At 56.2% G+C, this 24,766-nt stretch overlaps 1 protein-coding gene across 6 annotated transcripts; it reads right to left on the bottom strand.

The window, feature by feature from the left end:
- Positions 1-316: 316 nt before the first annotated feature.
- Positions 317-23,522, bottom strand: ARHGEF10L (Rho guanine nucleotide exchange factor 10 like). 6 transcript variants are annotated; one of them, XM_054849792.1, is made up of 29 exons: positions 23,439-23,522; positions 18,087-18,171; positions 17,658-17,825; positions 17,532-17,559; positions 16,743-16,828; positions 16,521-16,604; positions 16,072-16,247; positions 15,496-15,612; positions 14,513-14,621; positions 14,041-14,127; positions 12,997-13,103; positions 12,688-12,765; positions 12,420-12,599; positions 12,068-12,184; positions 11,869-11,961; positions 11,429-11,602; positions 10,577-10,722; positions 9,758-9,942; positions 9,545-9,660; positions 9,237-9,364; positions 9,045-9,145; positions 8,028-8,149; positions 7,645-7,731; positions 7,299-7,528; positions 7,041-7,195; positions 5,143-5,288; positions 3,477-3,651; positions 1,587-1,709; positions 317-1,377 (listed from the first exon to the last, which is right to left on the bottom strand). In XM_054849792.1, exons 2-29 carry the CDS (start codon positions 18,121-18,123, stop codon positions 893-895), a joined length of 3,840 nt encoding a protein of 1,279 aa, XP_054705767.1. In that variant the 5' UTR covers positions 18,124-18,171; positions 23,439-23,522; the 3' UTR covers positions 317-892. The 6 variants fall into 6 exon arrangements, with proteins under 6 accessions (XP_054705767.1, XP_054705766.1, XP_054705768.1 ...); XM_054849791.1 differs by lacking the exon at positions 23,439-23,522 and adding an exon at positions 22,708-22,919; XM_054849793.1 differs by lacking the exons at positions 14,041-14,127; positions 23,439-23,522 and adding an exon at positions 22,708-22,918.
- Between the last annotated feature and the right edge of the window lie 1,244 nt (positions 23,523-24,766).

The following is a 24,766-nucleotide window of genomic DNA, read 5'->3' as shown; positions in this document are numbered from 1 at the left end:
AGTCCTCGGACAAGTTTCCACCTCCCCGGCCCCTGGTTTCTCCATCGAGGATGGAGAGAACTTTGGGTACCAGAGGTGCAGGTGATGGGCTCCATCCTGCTGCCCATCTTCCCTCCATCCTGCACCATTTCTGAGGGGGGGGGGGGGAAGAAAAAAAGAGAATTTGGGGGTTTCCTAATGATTTTTGAGCATGTGCAGCTCTCCAAGGGGGTATATTAACCCCTTGGGACGCTGCCACCGAAGCAAGGGAAAGAAAAAACATTTGCACGAGCCAAGCCCAGTTACAAAACACTGCAAGGAAACACGCTGATTCCTATAGGATTTATTTCCACGCTCCCAAAATTTCCTTTCCTCCGGAAACCGTGCGTACTCAGCTCCCCAAAACAGGGAATTTTTGTACCAAATAGCCTCGATTCACAGTCAAAAAAAAAATGGTTATTTCACCAAAACCCCCGTTTCGGCGCAGCCGGCACCCGCTGAGCGCTCCCCCCCGCTATTTCTGCATCTCCACGTGCCCCAATATATACAGATTCCTTCTTTATACAGGTAATAATATACATCATATTTATATATATATAATTTTTATATATATATAGATATTCACACACAGACACACAGACTCCTTCGGCCAAAGAGCCGGCACCTCCAAAGCCCGCAGGGAGGTCACCGCTCCCGCCGTTAAAAACTCCCTTCTCCCCATGCGCGAAGCTGGTGGTGGTTTTTTTTTGGGGGGGGGGGGAAAAAAGCCCATTTTTCAGTTTTTGTCCTCCTTAAAAAAAAAAAATAAAATAAAATAATAGCGACGCACCCAGGGCAGGACCATTCCCGGCAGCTTTTGGGTGGCTTTTTGAGGTAGGTGCCAGGTGGGTGGTGGTGGGGGGGTCCCAGGGTGCTATAGCATCAGCGGGACCTGCCAGATGAGCAGGGTGCTGTCAGCGTCGCCACCCCGGCGCGGCGATTCGGCGTTGAAGTTACGGTAACCCCGTCCCCCCGAAACGATGGCCACCGAGGAGATCTCCTTGCGTGGGGCGTCGCGGGCGCAGGGGCGGCTCCGCACCCAGACGTCGGGGTCGTCGGCCATCTCGTAGATGGAACCGTCCTCCTCGGTGTGCGCCGGCGTGCCGCCGACCGGCGCTTCCCGCACCGACAGCAGCTGCCCGGGGAGGTGGGAGGTGGATCGGAGGCGATATTGCAATAAAATCCCTTTTTTTCTCATTTCTCGAGGCGGGGGGCCATCCAGCTCGGGGGGTTTCTCTTCCTCACCTTCCTCTTCCTCCTCCTGGTCGCCCTTCAGCACGTCGGGGGCCAGGGTGCTCAACGCCACCGCCAAAAACTCCACGGGGCCGCCATGCCCGTTGAGGGACACCATGCCTTTCCCTGCCACAAAATAAAATTAAAAAAGAAAAAAAAAAAGAAAAAAAAAGAAAAAAAAAGAAAAAAAAATAAAAAATAAAAAAAAAAGAAAAAAGAAAAAAAGAAAAAAAAAAAGGAAAAAAAGAAAAAAAAAAGAAATGAGGGGTTTTGCTAAAAACGAGCCCAAACATAAGGCTGCATCCTGGTGGGGAGGGGTTTTTTTGGGTGCTCACCGGTGATTTTGGGGATACCCTCCAAGCGGGGCACGGGGAGCAGCACGATGATGCCCTGGTCGGTGCCCACCCAGAGCGAACCCTGGCAGATGAGGAGGCTGGTGACACGGACGTGTTTTTGACCTGCGAGACGGGGGAGGGGGGAAAAAGAGAAAAAAAAAATTAAAAACAAAAGGCAAAGGGTGATTTTGCAGCAGCGTCTTCCCAGACAACCCCACAGCGGTGGATTTTTCATGGAGAACACGCTCCAGAAGCCCCAAAAAACCAAGCAGCACCTTTGCACGAAGGTTTCCATGCCGGGGAGAGCGCTACAAATATAAATAAATAAAAAGAAGCGGGGGGGGAAGTGAGGCTTCTAATGGCAAATGAATATTTTATCAGCGGGACTTAGCGCTGCGTGGCGTCGGACTCGGCGAAGCAATATATCTGCGGAGATGTAACTCCGGTTTCTCCAGGAGGACTTTATTAATGGCCTGTCGAGTTAAAAAGGATGAGGGAGCGCAAGTTCAAAAACGCATTAATACCCAACGCTCGCTCGCCCAGGAAGAAAAGGAAGTGATAAATATTTTAACGTGCCCTGGAAAAAAAAAAAAAGAAAAGCAAAAAGCGCCTTACATGAGTATCGGGCTTATAACTAATTACGCAATTACGTCGCCCAGTTGCTGGAACAAGGGGAGAGGCGACTGCGCGAGCCCCGGGGTGCTGAGCCCGATGGGTGGACGCGGCCGGGAGATGGTGCTGGGGGGTAAGCTGGGGAGAACGGGGGGCACGGGGCAATGGCGGGGGGGGGGGCATGGATGCGTGCACAGGTGCAAGGATGGGGTGCAAGGGTGCACGCACGGGGGCGAAGATGGGTGCAAGGACGCATGCACGGGCGCAAAGTGGGATGCACAGGTGCGCATGGGTGCAAGGATGGGGTGCAAGGATGGGGTGCAAGGATGCACACATGGGCGCAAAGTTTGATGCACGGGTGCACACGGGTGCAAGGATGGGGTGCAAGGATGCATGCATGGGGTGAAGATGGGTGCAAGGACGCACGCACGGGCGCAAAGTGGGATGCACGGGTGCGCACAAGGATGCACATGGGTGCAAGGATGCACGCACGGGCGCAAAGTGGGATGCACAGGTGCACACGAGGCTGCACACAGGTGCAAGGATGGGGTGCAAGGATGCACACACAGGCACAAAGTGGGATGCACGGGTGCGCACAAGGATGCACACAGGTGCAAGGATGGGGTGCAAGGATGCACACACAGGCACAAAGTGGGATGCACGGGTGCGCACAAGGATGCACACAGGTGCAAGGATGGGGTGCAAGGATGCCGGCACCGGTCAGAGATGGGTATGGGGGTGCACGCGCAGTGCAAAGATGGGGTGTGTGGATGTGTGCAAGGACGCACACAGATGCAAAGACGAGTGAAGGATGGGGTGCGTGGATGCGCGCAGATGTGCAAGCACGGGGCGCACAGAGGTGCAAAGGTGGGGTGCGCGGATGCACACACAGGTGCAAAGACGGGTGCAAGGACGGGCTGCGCAGACGCAGAGATGGGATGCACGGACGCATACACGGGTGCAAAGATGGGCTGAGCGGATGCACGTACACGTGCAAGGACGGGGTGCAGGGATAAGGGGGCCGTGCAGGAGCAGAGGTGCAAGGGTGGGGTGCGTGGATGCACGCGCAGATGCAGAGATGCCACCAGCTCCATCTCCGCAGGCGGCGAGGGGAAACCCGAGAGGTCCAAGCTCAAACCTTTACGCCATCAGCCAGAGAAATTCCTCGCGCGGATTCTCTGCACATCAGCGCGGCCGCAAAGCGAAGCAACGCGATGCCCCAGCTTGCCCGTTAATTGCAATTAAGAGCCCGGGGTGGGGGGGGGAAGGGCAGCTCACCCGGCAGGACGAAGGTGGTCTTGGTGGCGATGTTGATCTCTTGGAGATGCTCCAGCGTCTCGGTGTGGAAGAGGCGGATGGAGGAGCCCGAGGAAAAGGCCATCCAGACCCCGCTGCCCGCCTTGATCATGTGCGTGACGCTGGCCTCCGCGTCCGGGTGGGCCTCGAAGGTTTGCTGCCGAGAGGGGGAAGCGCAAAAAGGAGATGAAAGGGTTGCTCCCTAAACCCACCGCTGGCTCGGGCTCTCCGCGGGAGCTGCGGCAGGGCTGCAGAGATGCGCGAGGAGGGGACCAGAGCGACCTCGAGGTCCCAGCCCTCCCCGCCAGCTCCAGCTTGGGCAGAGGATCCCAAAACCAACCCATCATCAAACCCTTCTTGGGTTTTGGGTTGGGGTTGTTTGGGGGTTTTTGGATGATAACACAGCCTTTGCCACCCCTCCAGGGTTTCGGGGTTTGGTTTTTTTTCTTTTTTAAAAGACCTGTTCGCTAAACTGGATGCATCTGCAAAACCCATCTGAAGATGGAACGAGATCTTCCTGCTTCTCCCCTACCCCCAAAACCAGCAACTGAAGGCTCAGCCCCCCTGCAAGAGCGATCTGGGCATCACGGACCGGTCCAGCTGCTTCCCAAGCTCCCCGTCAGAGCATTTCCCTGTCAGACACAGGATGCAAACTGCAGGAAAAACCACCTTTTTCCCCATCAAAAATCACCCCTGCTGCAGATTTCCCAAACCAAACCCCTCATATTAGCATCGAAGAATTAAATCACTGGGGGAGAAACCTGCACACAGCAACTTTGCCTTCATTTCTCCTATGGCTTTGAAACCTTTTTTTTTTTTTAAACTTAAAAATTCGATTTATATATTAAAAAAAAAAAAAAAGAAAAAAGAAAAAAGGAGCAGGTATCGATCGCCTTCCCAGAGAGGACCGGCATAGAGCATCCCCCCAAAAAACTTGCACAAAATGGGGGCAAACAGACACTTCGTGGTGGTGTCCCCCTTGTTCCCCACCCGAGGTGGGATTCACTCCCCGATGGTTTATTCCCGAGACGCCGATCCCATCCAGGCAGACCCAAGACCCTGTTACACAGCTCTCCATCAAATACTATTTACACCATCCCCCAGTATCCCCCTCCCTTAATTTTATTTTTTTTTTTTTTCCTCCCCCATCACTTTTGTTCTGCAAAAATTCCCACCCGGCTCCTGTCATAAATAAAATCGGAGACTGAAAAACGAATCCAGTCCCCGATGCATTATTCATCCCCGGCACCGCCGTTAGGCTGGATTTACGACAGCTAATACATGCAAACTAAGTTTGAGCACTAAATGTGAAAATTAAAGGTGGGAGAAAGGGTGAGGGTTGGTTGGGGTTTTTTTTGTTGGTTTTTTTTTAAAGAAAAAAGCAACTATTCAGCATTCCCTGGTTATGCGGCTGCAGGAGATGGTTCAGCATCCTCCTCCTTGTGACCCAACGTCGGAGGGAAGGCGCCCAAAAGCGATGGAAAAAAGCAGCAATAAAAGGTTGTTTTGGGCACGGCGCAGGCAGGGATGCCCCCGTCCACCTGCATCCTTCGGGGCTCAATCCGCCGCGACCCCCCCGCCCCAAAGCCACCTCCGCGTCCCCCCCTGCCAACGGCCACGGCACGGGGGTCCCGGCGCTGCTCCCTACCTGGGCGCGGAGGCTGGTGGCATCGAGGACGGTGACCTGGTTGGCGCAGCTGGCCCAGAGGGTCTCATCCAGCGTCAGGAGGGCTCGTACGGGGCCGGTACCCACGGCCAGGCGGGTGGGCTGCTCCGCCGGCTCCCACAGCCCCCCTGCAGCGGAGATGTGGGGAGGGGGGGTTGGAGGGGGGGGGTGTGAGACAAGAGGGTGCTCGGTGAAAAAGGCAAAGCGGCATTCGATGAGAGCTGAAAGCACCCCGAACGGCTGCCGGGGGCAGCTGCAAACCCCTCGCGTCCCCAGCGTCACCTCGGGTGCCCCCGAGCATCTTCACGCCACAACCAAAAGGACGGGGGGGAGCCTTTGCCCCTGCGCAAACGGCTTTTTAGCAGCAAACAACCGGCCGCCTGCAACACGCGGGCACGTTCCTTGCTGGAAAAAGCCAAAAATGCTCCCCCCGGTTTTTTTTGTCTTTTTCTTTTTTTTCTTTTCCCTTTTTATCCTTTTCTTTTTTCTTTTTTTCTTTTCTTTTTCCTTTTTTCTTTTCTTTTTCCTTTTTTCTTTTCTTTTTCCTTTTTTCTTTCCTTTTTTTCTTTTTTCTTTTTCTTTTCTTTTTCCTTTTTTTCTTTCCTTTTTTCTTTTTTCTTTTTCCCTTTTCTCTTTCCTTTTTTTTTTTTTTTTTGAGATTTATTTGCTCTTGAAGCCACGCTCCAGAGCCGATTCATCCGGGGCCGATCTGGAGTGTCTCTGTGAACAGCATCCAATCTGGATTTGGATGAATTCACCCCCAGCGGCACCTGAGCAGCTTCAATAGATAACTGCTCTCCTTTTCTTATTTCCAATGCAATATTTTATTTTTTTATTTTTAAATAAAACCACAAGATCCGAAGGATAAAAGGGCCCTTTGGAGGCTCAGACCTCTGCTCCCATCAGCAGGAGTTTCAAACCGAGCCGTCTTTCAGTAAATCCTAATTTCCACACCCCCCCCCCCCGTAAAAAATGAACTATTATTTCAGGAAAGCTTTTTCCTTCCAAAAAGATGAGGATAAGATTAAAAACCCCCACCCCGCAGCCCTGCCAGCGGCTCGCTACCTTCGACGCCCATTTATACAATCGAGATTAAATTAAAGCCACTTCATTAATTGGCTCGCCCGCTTGCTACGAGGTGGGAAAGAGGACGCGCAGCACCCCAAAATGCAATTTAAGTGGCTTTACCAGCTCGGGGCTGGCCTGAGCGCCGCTCGCTGCGGGTTATCTCAGAGGAAATGAGGGGGTTTTGTCCAAAAATAGGCCAACGCGGCGCATTATTGGAGGCTCTTTCCTACCCTCTAGCGATGAAGGAAAGGTATTCGACAGCCCCGGCGAGGAGTCCCCCGGGGAGGAAGGCTCTCAGCAAGCCGCAGCCTTGGGCTGAGCTGGAACCGGGGAAAATAAACCCCAAAATCGAGCTAATAAAGGAGAGGGCTTTTGCGTGGATGGGGTTTGGAGGGGGTCAGCTCCAAAAAGATGATTTATTCGAAGCCAAAAGCTCGGAGTCCTGGCGCATCCCGGCGCTGGACCCTTCCCGCGGCCCCCCTGAGCGTGACCACCCCCCCAAGTAAACTCTTTGCTGCGGGATCAGCCCCTCCCCAGGACCGTTTTCTACATGTTTTCCCCCAAAATAAGCCCCTCTCGCGTTCACCCTGGCAATGCAAAATAGTGTCTTCCCCCACCCCGGGCTGCAAGGGGAGGAACGAAATAGTGGGGTAAAAACAAAAAAAAAAAAAAAAAAAAAAATGGGGATTTATCACCATTTTAGCAGCCAGCGTATCTCGCTGGCGGGAAGAACCGCCCGCTCCGTGGTTTTTTAGGGTGTCCCACCAAAAAGCCTGTCCGAAAGCACGCGCGGGGGGCGGGGGTGCCCTCACCGTTGCTCCTGGGATAGGCGGCCACGGTCCCATCCTGCAGCCCCGCGAAGAGGTACTCGGGGCTGTGCTTCAGGCAGAGGACGGGTTGCATGCCCGGGCTTTTGCAGGTCAACAAGCACTGCGTCCCCGTGTCCACGCTGCCATAGACCACGATGCTGGGGAGGAAACGGGGAGGAGATGCGGGAGGTCCTGCCGGTCCTCCGGGTTTTGGTGCTGGCGATTGCACGGAAGGACGGAGGCGGAAGACGTGGAGCTCACCTGCCGTCCCGTAATCCCAAGCAGACGGTGGGATGAGGGGATGCGGGGGGCTGTTCGGCGGTCGGTCGGGGTTCCTGGCTGCCTCCCGGTTCCCCCTCGCCCGCCTCGGGGATGTACTCCATGCACAGCACCGGGGAAGGCACTGGGAAGGATTTTACCGTCCGCGGCACGGCGCGGTTGAGGGAGAAGATCTCCACCTGCCCCCCTGCGCCTTCCTGGCCCCCCCCAACCTGCGGGGACCAGAAAATGGGTGTCGGCACCAGCTACGAGCACTGGAGAGGGGGTTTGCAGCCGGCGTGACCCAAACCCGGCGGGTTTTGCCCCGTTTCGGGGTCGTTTTGCTCACCCAGAGGTAGCCCTGCGGCAGCGAGGTGCTGACGGCGGAGAAGCCCAGCAGCGAGGACTGCACGGGGTTGTGCACTGCGGCGCCAAGCTGCGGGAAAGACCGGGGGTACGACGCCCCCAAATTACCCCAACGTGTGCGAGGTATCGCCGCGTACCCACCCCCCCAAAAAAAAAAATTTAAAAAATCAGGATTTATCCAAAGCCCAACTTGTATTTTCAGTTTTTCAGGATGGATTGCACCAATTTCTACCTTCGCAACCAGCCTGGTGACCCCATCCAACCCACCCACTGCGGGGTTCCCGTCTCTATTCCCCCGAAAAAGAGGGAAGTAAAGGGGAAGGAGGTATTGGGGGGGTTGGAGAAGAGGTTGGCCATCGCTCCTACCTGCAGATCGAGGGCCTTGGAGGAGAAGGCAGGCATGTGGCAGGAGAGGATGGGGCACCAGAAGGGAGCTTTGCTCTTCTTGTCTTCGTCGGGACAGAGCCAGCCCGGCTGGTTCTCCTCCCCTGCGACGAGCGGAGGAGATCGAGGACGACCGAGACATCCCCCAGCATCTCTCCGTCCCCAGCGAGACCCCAAAATTAGTAATTTGGGGTGCGGTGCTCATCTCCAAGCCCAAACCACCGTCATCTGCAGTCTTTGGGTGCGTCTCACCCCTTTCCTCCAAACTATCGCAGCACGCGGCCGCCTCGAGCAGCGGCAAAAAAAAAAAGCCCCCAAACCCGAATAGTTTATATATAAAGGGGAAAAAAAAACCCAAACAAACCATCCTAATGTATTTCTTCACATTAGGCTTTAATGTGTTTTCATTTCTAACTCACGGATGTAGGATTATCCCCTAGGCATCCCAGATTAAAAACAACCCCAAAACAGCCACATAAACTGTTAAAAACAAGAGAATCAAAAATCGTTCCAGCCCGGGGAGATCTGAGCACTCAAATCGGATTTCAAATGATTTTTTTTTTTTACTTTCTTCCATTAAACTTTTTTTTTTTTTTTTTTTTTTTTGCTGCAGCGGCTGGTGGAGTTAAATAGGAACAGGGACAGGGAAGTGGCAGCAGGGCCAGCTCCTCCCTTGCTCATTCATCCCGTTTAACGGAAAACGGGTCAGCACCGACACCGTCGGCACGAGAGGCAACAGAAATCCATCGCCACATCACGCCATCCCAGAGATGCCACCCAACAGCAGCGAAACGCAAAGCTTTTTGAGCCAGAATTACCAATTCCTGTCATTTCCAGCATGCAAACCCCCAAAACGTTCTCCATCCCCTCGCTCTGCGCTTTTTCTCCTGCCCCGTTTTGTGTCATGATGCTCTGAGCGACGCAAATCCCCCCTCTGCTCCCAAATTTGGCTTTTCAAAGCAAGGGTGATGGCAACCAACGTGCCGTGGGGCTACTCACGCAGTCCTATCTTGGCCAAGTGCAGGCGGTTCACCCAGGAGATCTTGCTCAGGGGGTTTGGGGTGATGAAGACCACCATGACACTGATGGGGCGGCCAGACCTGCGCAGGGAAAGCATCACCAGGTCGATCTTCAGCCTCCTCCTCCTCCTCCCTGGGGTGGGAAGAGCCCACCCGTGACCTGCAAACTCACTTGTCCGGCTTCCCGGGCAGCAGGAGACGGAGGCGGCACTTGTTGGCGGAGTGGATCTCCTCCTCCTTCACCTTCATCATCCTCTGCAGGGCCAGGCACCAGTCCTGGGCCACCGTCATGTTCAGGTTCTGGGGAGGAAAGTCGTAGATCATGGAAGCGACTCCAAAACAGGCCTGAATCGTCCCCAAAGTTCCCCCGTGGGGCTCTGGAGGATGAGGTGTCCAGCCGTCCCCAAGGAACCCAAGCAAAGCGCCCGAGCTTGGTTCCACCCAAACCCTACGTCCGCCCCTGCTTCGGTACGTAGGTACCTGGTAGGTGCCATGCAAGGTGCTGATGAGAAGGGTGATCTGCTCCACCACCGCCAGGTCCTTCTGCAGGTCCTGCAGCTCCTGGAAGAGCCGCGGTGGCCCCAGGTAGACTTTATCTTGGATGGAGAAATGGAGACACGAGGTCCATGGAGGATGCTCCATCCCACCCCCACCGAAAGCAGCTCAGCACGGGATGGAGGGGCGGGTGCTCACTGTGTGAAGCCTGCCCGGCTGGCGCGTGCTTCTTGGCGCCGGCGTTGTGGATGACGACGTTGTCCTTGTCGTAGGCGCCGCTCTCCTGCCCCACCTCCACCACCTGCACCTGCGGGAGGGCCGTGCTCCACTTCACCACGTATTTGGGACCCAAGGGCACCAGGCTGCTAATTTCCAGCTGGCCTCTGCCGAGGGAGGATGCAAAAAAATCGCCGTAAATAAATCAGCGGGCGCGGGGGCTCGCCCTGCACCCTCTTGCAAAACGCGTTTCGCATGCCCAGCCCCGTTTGCACACACACACACACCCCCCGTCGTGCACCGGTGCATGCCTGCACCCCCAAACGCGGGGCACGCAGCCACAGCAGACCACACTCGGCACCTACCCTGGGTTCACCGGCCTGGAAGAGGGGAAAATGATTACTAACGAGGTACGACGGGAAGCTCAAGGAGGTTTTGGGGTTTGGTTTGGGTTTTTTTTCCCCCTTCGCGGCATCAATCTCCACCAAACCCCGAGGGTCCCAGCAGGCTCCCGGCCCCCGCACCGACCCGGGGACCCCACAGCACCAGGGGACGGAGGTTTTGCAGGGAGACATGCCAAAAGCCGGGGGGGCGGGGGGCAAAGCAACCCCAGGGGGCGGGGGGCAAAGCAACCCCAAAGCGGGGGGGTTCCCCCTCCCAAACGAGGTGGGGCGGGTTTAAAAGCCTTTGGGGTAGAGCTAGCAAAACCCACTCAGCCCAAAATCCAGGCGGGGAAGGGGGAAGGTCGCCACGTCAACGCTCTGCAAAGCAATTTTGGGGTCCGGGGCTGCCGGCACGTACTTGAAGTTGATGTTGGCGCAGACCAGCATGTCGTTGAGGAGGAAAACCTTCCGTTCCTTCGACTTGATGAGCTGCCCCCGGTCGCCGTACACCGTCTCCGTCAGCGTCTCGCAGAGCAGGAGCTGTCGCTGCCCCGAGCTCAGCAGCTGCAGAAAGGACGGAGCGGGGATGGGGGTTCAGCCTGGGGGCTCTCGCAAACCTCCTGCCCCAAAAGGTGGGTTGCTTTTCCCTTATCCCAAGGGGTTTCCTCCAGCCGGGAGCGCCGACGACCCCGAGCTCTGCAACGCGCTCCGAGGCCACACGACGCAAAAACCCCTTTGCACCCCGTACGTCCAACCACCCACCCGGAGAGCGGAGCCCTCAAAGACCAGCGCGCCCTTTTTGCAGCCCCTTTTTTGGGGGGGGTTTCTTCACCCCCTGGCCCTAAATCGTGATCCCAAGGCTGGGCTGGCGGGTGCCCCGCTGCGGTTTTTGCCACCACGGCCGGTCCCAGCCCAGGATGTGTCACAACAGCTTTATTTAGGAAGGGTTTGAGTGTGGGGTTTGGGTTTTTTTTCCACCAACGGTTGCAAAATCAGGCAGACGAGACAAAGCAGCTCGTCCTTCTTTTCCCCAGGAGGGGAGTTTCCCCGCGCCAGCCTCAGGATTTACTTTTGCCCAACATCCTTTCGGAGAGAAAAACAAAAAAAAAAAACAAACCAAAACAAACAAAAAAAAACCCACAACAAAAAAAAGGGAATTCTGGCTTCCCGAAACCCCCGACGCGGAGAGGAAGGTGGAAGCTCAACCACCAGCTCCAGACCGCCCCCCGTACCCGTCACGAGGATGAGGAGGTGAGGCTGAAGGACCCACCTTGTTGAGGCTGCTGCGGTCGCTGATGCTCTTGCTGAGCTGCTGGATTTCGGCCACTTGGTCGGCCAAGCGCTTCTGTTCGTTGAGCTTCTCCGCCAACGTCTCCAGCTCGGTGAGGGCCAGCTGGAGGGACAGGCGGTCCGCGTGGCCCTTGGGGGTGTTTTTCAACATGTCCTGGGGTAGGGGAAAGGATGGGGGACAAAAGCCACCCCCCCAAAAAAAAAAAAAAATCAGTCCCATTGGGGATGCTACGATTGGAAGCGCTTTCAGCGCCTCTAAAATCAAAGCTTGGAAGATGATTTGTGGGGAAGGTCCCCAAAGCTGCAACCAAGCTGCCAACCCAAATCCGTGTTCCTTGCTAAACCCTTTCCCGCAGCACCCAGGCTGGAAAAAAAAATGGGGTGCAAAGCAAGGTGGGTGCTGGTACCCCTCGCCCGTACCTGCAGGAGCAGGATGAACTGGGGGAACCTCTGGATGGGCTTCACCATCAGCCCGTAGAGCGTGACCCGGTCGGCGCTGGCCATCTGCCTCTTCTGCAGGGGGGAAAACAAAAAAAAAAAAACCACACCAAAAAAAGAGGAGTTTGCACCCATAACGGTGACCGGCAGCCCCGCGCACCTGCGTTTGGGTCCTGCTGACCTTGAGGAAGTCGAGGAAGGCAGGTTTGGTGAGACAAGCCTTCTTGATGAGGGACATGGCAGTGGTGAAGTTGTTGACGTAGTCGCTGTAGACGTCCAGCACCATTGACTTGGAGAACTGGGGAGAAGGCGGGAGGAGAGCAGCGATGGCGTGGGGCTCCCCCAAAAAGGGGGGGGGGGGGGGGGGTCGGCAAAGTGTGGGGGTGCTCGTGTATTTTTGGAGCGACACTGAGGATGCTGGAGGTACCCCAGGTTGGGGCTGCACCACTGAAATCCTCCAACCCGCCCCCGCTATCGCTGAGAGGGGTCCGGGGGGGGAGGTTTGCCAGCGATCCGCCGACTTTTCCTCCTACCGAGGCCACGAAGAGGTCCCCGATCTTCTCCGCCGAGTCCCACTCGGCCACGCGGGAGGCGAGGGCGATCTGGAACATGGAGTGGCACTGCAGGATCTCCTTCAGCCGAAAAAACACCACCTGGCACTTCCTAGCACTCAGCACCTTCGGCTCCATCTCCATCAGCGGGTTCCTGTAATCCTGGGGGAGATGCCGGCGCATCAGCATCCCTGCATCCCTGCGCTCCCCACTAGAGCCCCCCCCCACCAAAAAAAGGGGGGTTCCCCACCTGCAGGATGCGTTTCAGGGAGTCCACGTAGCTCCGCTCGCTCTGCACGATGGAGCCCAGGATGTGCCGCCGTACCACCTGCAACGACGCCAGGGCTCAGCCGCCATCCCCATCCGTCCCGTCCCCCTTCCCCAAAATCCCAGGACTGGGGGGGTGGGGTGGGCAACGCGGGCACAGCGTGCTGCAGAAGTGCTGACGCGGTGGTTTCGCTTTCTGCTGACTCGTCCTTTCCTTGATTGCTCAATCACGGGACCAAGGGGAAGCCGTGTTTCCCCAAAACCCACCCCCCCAAACCCCCCCAACATGGACCTGCTGTGGGCTCAGCCCCTCGGGCATGGGGCCCAGCTCCGGCGGCGGGTGCTTCATGTCAGAGACGGTGACCTCCAGGAAACCCGTGTCCTCCTCCTCCGAGTCCCCTGCAGGGAACAGAAAAAAAAAAAAAAAACAACCAAAAAAAACAACGAAATACCAAATAAAACGCCCAGATTTTAGACTTTTATTGGTCCAATTCTTTAGACCCCCTCAGCTGCTCGGCTGGGATGCTGCGGAAAACGGAGCCTGACGTCCTCCAGCATCGCGTGCCCGTGCCCCAGCTCCGGCCACTGTCACCGGACACCGGCGTGAGTCAGGCTGCGAGCGGGGACCCAGCCAGGTCCCCACGGGGATGGGACAACAAACGGGGTCCCTTGTCCCCAAAAATCCACCCTGGTTGAAGGAGGGGGCGGGGGGGGATCCCCTCCTGTTCTCGCTCCAAGGGTGGGTGCGAAGAAGGAAAATGGGGGGAAAAAAGGAGCTAAGAGCAGCGCGCGGAGAAAGCGGGGCAGGCGAGAGGCGAGCGCCCGCTGCCCGGCACGGCGATCCCTTACCCGAGGCCGAAGCAGCGGAGGAGGAGGAGGGCGAGCGAGCCAAGGCGGCGTTGCAACGCGGGGACGGCCGCTTCTTCCACATGGCCGCAACGCCCCGCTACGGCCGCCCCGGCCCCATCCCCGGCGCCTATAAATAACCGGTACCGGGGAGGACCGGCTGGGCTGGAGGGGAGGGCACTGGCAGCCGGGTGACCTTTTTCCTTCCCTAATTATGGCAGGGAGGATCGCCGCCCTCGGCTGCCGGCTCCTCGAGATCCTTCTCCCATGCCCGCGGGGGGTGGGATGCTCTCCAGCAGCTGGCGGGGGGCGGACGGGATGAGATGCTCTCCGGCATCCCACCCTCGGCACGGGGGACCCCGAAAGCATTTAAGCCCCCAACCCCAGCGAGGTTAAGCCGCGTCGGGGACGTGCAGCGAGGTTGGGACACACACGCCGGATCCCCCGGGGAGCTCCGGCCGAGCCGCGAGGCCGCCCGTCGGGATCCTACCTCCCCCGTGACGCTCCAGGGAGACCCTCGAGCTCCAGCGGGCAGGCGGCTGCTTTTCCGCCTCCCTCCTCCTCTGTTCCCCATCCCCTACGTGACAGCGGGAGGGTTAGGAAAACACACCCACCCACTCCCCCCCCCAAAAAAAAAAAAAAAAAAATTAAAAATCGGTATTTAAGGGCAAATCCTGCCCTGTGTCCAAGGGGGGCACCCATGGGTGCTGGCGTGGTGGGGGTCACCGTCCCCATAAGGACGTGGGTGCTTGGAGCAAGGAGCGAGTCAAACCGACCGAGCTTGCGCAGGGATGCAAAGAGAGGAAAAAAGTCAAATAAGAGCTTAAAATGCAGAAAATAAATCAGCAAAAGGAAAAGCTGAAAGCCATAAGGATGCAGAATTTAAAAAAAAAAGAAAATACCCTCAAAAAGGCCTTTTTTTGGGCTCTCAAAAGCAAGGGGGGGGCGGTTTCCCCGCTTACCCGGCACTTCTTTCCGGTGCAGGAACGTCACCTTCCTCATCACTGCGATCTTGGTCTTCTCCAAGCCGTCCTTGGTGCCGCTTTTGGCTGCTTTCATCAGCTGCGTCATCTGGGCAGGGGGACGAGAGGGACCGGGAGGCTCGAGGCAGCACCGGGACCCCATTTCGGGCGGTCCCATCCCCTGGGGGACGTCCCATCCCCTGGGGGACATCCCTTCCCAGCAGCGGCCCCGTTTTCCCACGGTACCCGACAGGGAGGAAGAGGAGGCGCGCGGCCGAGGAAGAAGGATGCTCCAGCATCTCTCTTCCCCTGCTCCCCGCCGCGGGGACGCGGCTGCGTGCGAAGCAGGCGCGAGCAAAGCGGGAGCGTGCAGCGAAAGCAAAGAGGAGGGAGGGGAGGGAGGCACGAGCGCCTCCGTCCCCCTCCTCAGGGCCGGGGTGAGAGCGAAGGCTTGGGGGGGTGGCGGTGGCCTTTCACACCTCGAATCGCAGCATTTTTAGCCCAAGCTGCCATCGGCGTCGCCTTCCCAGCCCAAACTGGCCGTAAAAAAGCCGATCCGGACGGTCGCGGCGGGGGGCTGCGAAAGGCTTTGCGCTAAGTTTCTACGCCTCCCAAGAATCTCCTTCCCCACCTGATTTCCACCCCGTATCGGGGGGGGGAAAAACCTTCTCAGATCCATCTATCCCACGGGTGACTTTGCTTCATCCGAACACCCCTTAAAAAAACAAAAAAACCAAAAAAAACCCCACAAAACACCCAAAAGCGAATGGTTTGGGCAGCTGGAGGACCGGGAGCTGCAAGACAGATGGACGTGAGAGGCAGCTTTGTGGTGCTTAACTCAATTTTTTGGGGTTTTTTTTTTTTCCTCTTTCTCATCTGGGGGATAAAATGGGATGAATTCAGGCTGGATAAACTCCGGGAGGGTTCCCCCTTCCCCAGGAAATTTGGGGGACAAGGGACGAGGGACGGAGGAGGGACAGTACCTTCCAATCGTACTTCTGCTTCAGCTCCTGCATGTCTCTCCCCCCAACTCTTAAAGCCAGGATGTCCCTCTTAGTCCTGGCGTATCTCTCCTTTAGTCTATTCAGGTCTGGAGAAAGCTGAGCCCAAAGCAAGGAGAAGGCAGAGAAGGCGAGAGAAGGCAGAGAAGAGATCCAGGTAAGCAGCCACAAAACAAAAAAAAAAAAAAAAAAGGAGGAGAAATCATCCCAAAGCAGCACGGTATAGGCAGCATCTTCCCAAAATCCGACTTTGCTCGAGCGGGGAAGGGAGCAAGCGTGGGGAAAAGCAGCAGCCACGCTCCAGCGATGCCAAAATGCAAAAGGAAAAGGGAGGGGAAAAAAAAAAAGGGGGGGGGGGAAGAAAAAAGAAAGAAAAGAAACTCCGGAAGTTTTGGGCTGGCTTTGCACCGGGTCACCCCGGGAATCGCAGCGTCCTCTGCTTCACCGTCTGCAGGAGCAGCTGGGCTTGATGCTCCGGTGCCTTTATACAAGCAAACCCAGGGAAAAAGAAAAGAAAATAATAATAATTTAAAAAAAATAAATAAATTCAAGCGTTACCTTGGGCTGGAAGGATGCCCGCTGCTTGGCTGGCTCGGCCTCGGGCTTGGTTTCCTCGCCCGACTCCTCGCTGTAGCTCTCGAACTCGCTGGAGCTCCAGCCCAAATCCTCGCCCGCCCGCGGCCCCTCGCCGCGCTGCACCTCCTCGTAGATCAGGCTGCGCTCCGTCCCCGGGCCTGGCAACCGAAAACCGGCTCCTTTTCCTTCCAGAAAGGCAAATCCCCCTCCCCAGGGACCCACAGGCGATGCCCCAAATCCTCAGGGTCTTGCAACCCCTCTGGGAACGCATCCGCCTTCATCCCTCCCAAATCCCAGTGGTTTTCCCAGGGTTATCCCTGCCCCGCCCCCTTCCCGGAGCGTGCCTCAGTTTGCCTGGCTGGAAAATGGGCACATGGTCCCTAGGGAACCCTGGGGGTTGGGCGGGGCGGGGGGGGAAGTTCTGTCCCTACCGTCCTGCTCGGCATCGAGGTTTTCACAGGGGACGTCATCGTAGATCACATCGTCCTCCACTGCCGGGAACTCGAAGCGCTCACCTTTGGGGGGGACAAACCCCCACCCCAGGATCTCAGGTCAGCACCCGAGGATCAGCCCAGGGTGCAGAACTCCCTCCCAAGCCTCAGCAGGGGTTTTTTGGGGTTTTTTTTTTTTTCCCCCCCAATGTTTTAACCCACCTCTGCGGCTGCTTTTCCTCTTCCAGGTCTGGGCACCGATGTGGGGGTCACCACCAGCCTCCCCATTGCTCACCCCCAGCGGCAGCCTGCAGGGAAGGGGGTCAGGAAGCACCCCGGGGCGCCAACCCCCCCTGGATCGGGTGCACCCAGACCCCTCACCCCCCCGTCACCCCCCCCGCCCATTACAGGGGTTCACAAGCACGGGATGAAGCTTGCAGCATGGCCCCCCACCACACGTCCGCTTCTTCGTGGATTTAGGGGGAGCCAGGTTTTAGGGTCACAATGCAAAAGACCCCAAAATGGCTTTTTTTAGCCTCAGATTGCTGGCTGGCATCAGGGAGCACGGGGAGAGGGTCCCCGTCCCTGGCAGGGGTCCTGCCCCTCTCGCTGCGCCCCGTGTGTGCTCCGCGGGGGGCGGGGGGACAACAAGCCCTCCTTGCAGCCAAATTTGCATCTCTTCCCCCCAAATCTGCAGCTGGGGCGAACACCAGCCGCCTTCAAACACCCATCCCAGGGCGGGAGGCAGCCCCCGCCATCCGGCTAACCAAAGAACCCCGATGGTACCCAAAGCCCCCCCAGACCCCAGGGTTGCAGGGTGCACCCCAAAACCCCGGGGCTCTCCCACTTGCGGCCCCTTTCGCAAGCAACAGGGAGACATTGGGGAAACTGAGGCACGGCGCCAGGCTGCAACATGCCAAATGGGGGGGGGGCAACACACAAACCCCAAAGCTGTGTTTTCCCCTTTGAGGCACTCCAGATCCCCCCAGATCCCCCCAAATCCCCACGTACCCATCCTGGGTCTCCGGCACCAGCCCGTCTGCAGAGAGGAAAAGCAAAGAGAACGGGCGCTGGCACCCGGGGGTGCAAAGGGGACACGCTGGGGACATTGGGGACCCCCCCACCCACCCCCCTCACCGACGCCGGAGCTGGCAGCACGCCGCCTGCGAGGAGGTGCCCGGAGCACCACTTCCGAGTCTTCTTCCTCCTCCTCCTCTTCCTCGCTGTCCTCAAAGTCGAAGGCTTCGCCGAGGTCCTCCTCCCCGTGGGGCAGGGGGCTGGGGGTCTCCGGGACGAGACGGTCACCTGGGGGCAGAAACGGTGTCACCCAGCCATGGCGCTGCTGTTCCCCAGCAAGGAGGAATGGGGGGGGGACGGGAGAAAGCATCACCCCCCCAAAAACCGCAACACGCAACAGCCCTCCGTGTTTTCACCACCCCGAGAGGCTCCGGCGGGGATGCGTAGGGTGCCCCCAAGGTGATTGCACCCCCCTTGCTGCCCAAGGCTGGGTGTGTGTCATCCCCCCCCAAAAAAAAAGGAACCGCAGCTCGGGAGGGGTGACAGTACCTACTGCGGGGTGGGGGGGCAGCTCAGATGAAGCCATGGTGTGGGGGGGCTGGATGCTCTGCCTGGGCCCTTCCCCGAGGCTTTCCTGTGGGAGAGAAGGAGAAACGGGTTGAGAGAGGACATCAGCCCCCCCAAAAAAATCCATCCCCGGGAGAGGAGGCGACACGGGAAGCCCCCAGGTGTGATGGATCCAGCTCCGGCAAAACCTCGCAAGGAAGCGGGAAAGCTGCTCCCGGGTCCCAGTTTGCATGGCAGATCCACCCCGTGCACGGCAGATCCAGTTTGCACGGCAGATCCAGTTTGCACGGCAGATCCACCCCGTGCACGGCAGATCCACCCCGAGCACCAAGCCTGAAGGTCTCGGAGGGTGGGAAGCGCCAAGCATCCTCCTTGCTATCGATGGCTCATCCGCTCCGGTAACCAGAGACACCCAGCACGACACCCCGAAAGGTCACCAAGAGGAAGAGGAAGGACGGAGCGAGGACCCCCGCGCCCGAGGGACGACGCGACGGAGAGAAACGACGCCCGAGAGGCTGCAAAGAGTGAAACGGGGCCAAACTCTGCTAATTCGGTCTATTTGTTCTCCTTGCGCCAAAACCCCCTCGAGCTGCAGCGCGGCGTGGGTGCGATTGCCCCACGTGGGTTTGCATCGAGCCGTACAGCTCCAGGGCCAAATATATACGTATATATACGTACATACACATCCGTAGGTCTAGAGCACAGCAGGAGGGAGCCGAGGTCTGCGACCACCTCCCACATTTGCATTTACCCCCGAAAAACGAGCTCTAACCCCGTGCAATCACAGCACACGTGCACGAGCCCACGCTGCAAAGTGCTCGGCACCCCCAACCCCGTCCCGCTGCAAACCGCCCCCCCCCAAAAAGCATCGAGCTAAAACCCATCCGACCCTTCCCCAGCCCTAAAAACCAAAAAAATACCGATAAAACTCCTCTCGCCCTCCTTGACCCGCGTTACCGCCGCAATAATCCTCTTCCAGGCGCTTTTGCGACGAGCCCGTTGCCTCCATAAACACGTCAATAGGGATTTATTTGGGAGAGGGAACTGGGAATGCTGGTTTTCCCTCCCCCTTGAACTCTTTTCCCGACCCTTGGAACGGAAAGCAGTTGGCAGCCAAGGCTGCTCTCATGTATCACCCAACCTGCTTCCCATCGGCACGGGAGCGGGCGATTCCCTTCTCTCCCCGCTTTTATCCCTATGGACGCGACACCAACCAAGCCATAAATCCACGATAAACCGGCGACGGAGCCAAGGGACCATGAGGGACAAAAACCAAAACATATTTCTGCAGCGACGCCTCCAAAAAAATTAAAAAAAATAAAAAAAAAAGGAAAGCAAGGAGAAAAGACCACCGCCTGGCTAAACCAAACCCCGCAGAGGGACGCCGATGGTTTTATCCAGAAACCAGTTTGCTTACTGGTTTGCTTCGCCCTTCCAGTAACCCAACGGCTTCTGCATTCGGAGAAGGGAGTGGGAGGACGATGCACAGCCGGGCCCTGCGGCTCGGTCCCGATTTTATCCCGCTAGCGGCGCAGGAGAAGGTCACTTCCCATTTTGACAGTTGACATAAGCTCCATCAGCCCGATTTGTCCCAGGGCTGCTTATTTTTCTGGCTGCGAGCACGTCTGCCGCCGAGGAGAATTACCAACTCTCCAAAACAACCCGCCCCGATCTTTAACTGGATATAACTAAAGGGTTTTGGGTTGTTTTTTTTTTAAAAAAAAGGGTTATTTTGTATAATTTTTCATAGCAAAGCTGCTATCAGGGGTAGGAACATCCCGGGAGCAAAACGCATCCCATGGGACGGGGGAAAAGCTGGTGGGGACGAGCTGCCCCTGGACCAGCGCGGGATAACGAGAAGGGGACGCGGAATAATCCAAGGAGGACGCGGAGACGCCGTAGAATCCAAGGCGGCTGTAGGGATACGCTATCGCCCTTGGAAATTCGGATTTAAAGCCCCCGCGAGCTGCCGGGTCCTCACCCCGCTGCCGGCAAACGGCTGCAGGCAGCATCGCGACCTGCGGTTCAGCCCCGTCTCCCTCCCAACCCGGGCCGGGAGGAAAAATAAATAAATAGAGCTAGATCTAAATAAAGGCAGAAAAGCAGGACCAGCTGCTAAACCCAGCCCGACCCTTTGCCTAGCAAGCTGGCAACTATTTTGGCTTTATTTTGTTTATTTTTAGCCGCGGCGACGGAGCGACAGGTCCCAGCTGGAGGGGACGGCTGCCAGCCCCGGGGGACTGGTCCCCAGTTAAAGCATCCCCCGCCCCATCCCGCTGACCCCCTTTTCCTTAAATACAGGGGGTCGCAAAATGAAAAAAAAAGAAAAAAATAATAATTAAAAAAATATCCATAATATCACAGCAGGGATGCAGCCAGGATTTACCCTGGGAATCCCCCCCACTCCTCTCCGCAGCCCCGCCTCGTTAATCCCTCCTTATAAATAACCCCGGCGCTATTTATAAGGGGTGGGGGGGTTAGAAATAAGAATTAGCGTTTGTCTCCCAAGAGTTTCCTCCGACTCCTCATTCACTCCTCCCGCCGACGGTTCCGCATCCCAAAGCTTATTGCCCCACCTGGGGGCTTTTCCACCATCACCTTGGCCAAAAAAAATAGAATTAATTCAGATTATTTCCAGCGCGCGGGCTGCCAGGGAGAACGGCGCGGTCCCCGGAGCAAAGCAGGGATGATTTTTCCCCCAAATCCTCGTCCTTTAAAATAAGAATTTAAAAAAAAAAAACAAACCAGCAAATATTTGCTATAAGGTGAGATATTTTTTTTTCCCAGCCCCAATTGGGCTGGTGCAGGTTGTTATCAGTGTTTTTCCCAATTTTCCAAGGAATTCTCTGCGGAGGTTTGAAGGTGATGGTGCAGGAACGAGGGCTCCGGTGAAGAAAAATTATCCCGATGAAGAAAAATTATCCCACGTCTTCCAAATTCGCCCCAAATTGGGTGTTTCGATGCGGTTGAGGTTGGTGGAGGTGGCTCGGCGAGCGGTGGGAATGAAACGATAGCAAAAAGATGGAGGTTTCCCCTAAAAAACCTCAAAATATGGATTTTTTTTCCCAGAAAAAAAAATTTAAAAATGGGTTTTCCCAGAAAAAAATCCATGAAAATTCAAATTCTAGGCAATTTTGTGATGATTTTTTTTTTATAGAAACCCTTGCCAGAAAGCTCTTCATGAACAGGGCATTTCCCTCTTTCACCTCGAAACGGCTCTTCTGGGCAAATATCCCACAAATATTCCAGCTAAAAACCCAAGACCTGGAAAACTGCCGCCGTTTTCCTTTTTAATTTCCTTTTCAACATCGCCGACCAACCGGAAAAAATCCATCCCTTGTCCAGCTCGCGCCGTGAGAAGTGCAAATGCAGGGGGGAAAGGGGAAAAAAAAAATCAGTAAAAAAATCAGAATTATAGCACTTATATTAAAAAAAAAAAAGCCTGTTTCGCAAAGATTTCTTGCAGAGACCCCAAAAGTGATGAAAAAGCCTTATTTATTGCCCAAAACCTCCCCAATTTGACACTTATCCCAATTTCGACCTTTCAACGCTTTGCAAAGCAATTGCAAAGTTCACGCACTGTGAAACTACCCCGGAAAGGAATTTTAAAGGGGAAGAATTTTAATCAGAAATAACAAAAAAAGCAGAAAAAATGGGGGGGTTTCCCCCCCATTAGCATTTCCAGCTCAAAATCCCCAACAATTTGGGGGTTTGCTTCAAATTCAAACCTCTCCCACCCTTTGCAAGTGATTTTTTTTCCTCCCGCTGATGCTCCGGGGTCACTTTATTTTGCCTGAAAATCGACCCAAAGAAATCAGCGTCGGGTGGTGACACCGATGAACTTGAACCCACCCTCCCCAATATTCTGAATTCCTCTCCCTGTTTTGCAAATGCCTATTGGAGCACCCCATAAATTACTGGGGTTTCCACCCCGCAGATGCATTAATTCACTTTTTTTTTTTTTTATTGGCTGGTTTTTTGGGGGCAAAACTTCCTCTTTGCAACCCGGCATTTTGCTAAAACACACTTAATGCATGAAAAAATAAATTAACTGGTGCAGACAGAGGGGGAAAAACCCAATATTTCAGCCCCTTTGCAACCCTCACAACGCGACCTTGCACCCCAATGCAACCAATGTCCAAAACAAAAAATTTTAAAAAAATCACTAAAAAGGGGGAAAATTGCCATTATTTGCTATCAAAATTCTCCTGGAGGAAGCTCCCACCCCCCCCGAAATTGCAGTTTCTCGCAGGGGCTGCAAAGCCCAGCCGGGAAAACCCAGGAGGGATTTGCAACCGTTGCAGAGTTTGCAAGAAAATGGGGTGAAAAAGCCCAAGAACGGGTGTGGAATAAGCTTGATGCCCTGACGCCCACCTCCTCCCTCCCTCCCCATTCCTGCTTTTTTTTTTGCTAATATATTTAAAAGCAATTAGAAAAATAATAAATATATATATACATATATATATATATAGCAGAAGCCCCGATCGCTGGCGGCGGGGGAGGCGAAAGGTGACCTCCTCCCCCCGCGGGAGGGTGAGATAACGTATAGATATACGTTCGAGAGAGAGAGAGAGATGGATTTACGGGCAGGGGGGGTGCTGACCTGGGAAGGCCGCGTCTCCTCCGGCTTTGTGTCCGCATCGGCCGAGCAGGCCCCCGGCGGGAGGGAGGATGAGGGGGTGGGAAAAAAAAAATCAAAAAACCCCACCCCAAAACCCCAATGCGATGGGGATTAATCCCACCCGGGTGCCCACGGTGGGTGACACCCCCTCACCCACCCCGACACCCCCCCAGATCCCGGCGGCCGAGGGCTCGCAGCCGGATGGGAGCCGCGGTCCAGCGGCTGCACCGAGGGATGCCGGGATTTTGGGCAGCATCTCCCCCCCCTCCTCCTCCTCCTCCTCCTCTTCTTCTTCTTCCCAGTCAACTCGGCTTTACACCCCTGGTGTTCCCAAACCTAAGAAATACACGCCCGCACCCCCCCAGCAGGATTTGGCCCCCCGCTTTGCTTTTTAACCCCCCCGTACGCCGGGGCGACCTGTTAACCCTCTCGCCGCCACGGCCCCGGGGTTTGAAACGAGGGTTTCCAAAATTTCCAGGCAAAGAGGATTTTGCTCCGGGATGTTTTACAGCCGGCGGGCCCAAAACATGGCTCCACGTCCCCCTTCGAGGGGATTTCCCCCGCGCCAGCTTTTTAGGCCCTAAAACCCCCTGAAAATTCAGTGTACAGCCAAAAAAAACCCAAAAAACCCCAAGTTAAAGCAATGCGAGCCCCCCGCCACGCATGCGTTTATTTAAATGCAATATCCTCACGACAAACTGGCCCCGTCTTACCTATTTCATCGGTGTTCGGGGCTGGTTTTCTTGCCGGGAAGGAGTTTTCTGCGGCTGTTACCTGCCGGCACACCCCAGCTGCTGCCGCCCAGCCCTGCTGGAAAACACCCCTTGCAAACAAACTAAATAACTGCCAGGTTTATAACAGCTCCAAACCAGCTCGACAAGCCCAGCAAAAAAAAAAAAAAAAAAAAAAAATTAAAAAAAAAATATATATATGTCCCAGTGCCCTTCGGAAGACTCGCAGGCAGCCGGGAAAAAAAAAAAAAACAAAAAAACCCAAAAAACCCCCGAAAACCCAACAGGTTTTCCTCTGGGTAATGGTACCGCTGCCCACGGAGGTGCTGAGCCCTGCCGCGAAAACCTCGCTGCGAGAGGGACCAAGACCCAAGTGTCGTGGTGGAGGGGACTTTCTCCTTGCTGTCCCGATGTTGGGAGGGAGGGGACCCTCCGCAGGCCATTTTTGGGGGGGCTGGGTAGCAGCAAGACCATCGCTAGCGGCAATCCCAGAAATTAAAGTTATTTTTCCAGTCCGTTTCCAAAATGAGATTGCATTTCAACCGGGAACCGACCCTCCGTTCCCCACCCCAGAAACCTGCCGGCGAGGACGTAAAGCCCTCCGGAAGGGGCTACTGCCCCCCAAAACCAGCCCTGCAAAGGCCCTACCGAGCGAGAAGGGAGCAAAGAGCCCCCCAGCCCCCCCAGCCCCCCCGTGCCTTTGCAGAAACGCACCCGTGGGGTGCACGCAGCACCCAGCGGAGAGGTCCCGGCGCACCCACAGCCGTGGGTCGTGCCGCCGTACGTCGACACGGACGTACAGGGGCCGTCCCGGTGAGCCAGCGCCGGCCGGCGATCGCACGGCTTGCCGGCACGGTTGCGTTGGCCAAGGGGTTCAGCTGGCGCGCACCCCGAATCGCACGCACGCAACCCCTCACCGGGCGCCCGACGCACCCAGCGGTGCTTTGCAAACCCCCTTTGCAAGGGTGCACCAACGCACCCCGGAGTATTAACCTCCCCGGCACCCATAGGGTGCTCCCAGTCCCCCCCCCAAAAAAAAAACACCTCACCCTGTGCTCAGGAAAAATAGGAGCAACGAGGGATTTGCTCACTCGCGGCCGGCGTGTCGGCACCGGCGGCACTGACTCAGCCGGGGCTGGGTGCCGGCGTCAGCAGGGCCGGGCTACCCTGGGGTGCTGGGTGCTGCGACAACCCCCAGAAATAAATGAATGGGAAAAAAAAAAAGAAAAAGAAAAATCAATTAAAAATGAAATATCACCCTGCAGGTCATCTCCTTTGCAAGCCGAGGGGGCTCCTGGCCGCAGCAACCA

The sequence above is a fragment of the Grus americana genome, chromosome 21, assembly GCF_028858705.1.
Source record: "Grus americana isolate bGruAme1 chromosome 21, bGruAme1.mat, whole genome shotgun sequence".
Classification (NCBI taxonomy): Eukaryota; Metazoa; Chordata; class Aves; order Gruiformes; family Gruidae; genus Grus; species Grus americana.
Note: the sequence above shows the minus strand (reverse complement) of the source record. Positions and strands in the feature narration are given on the sequence as shown.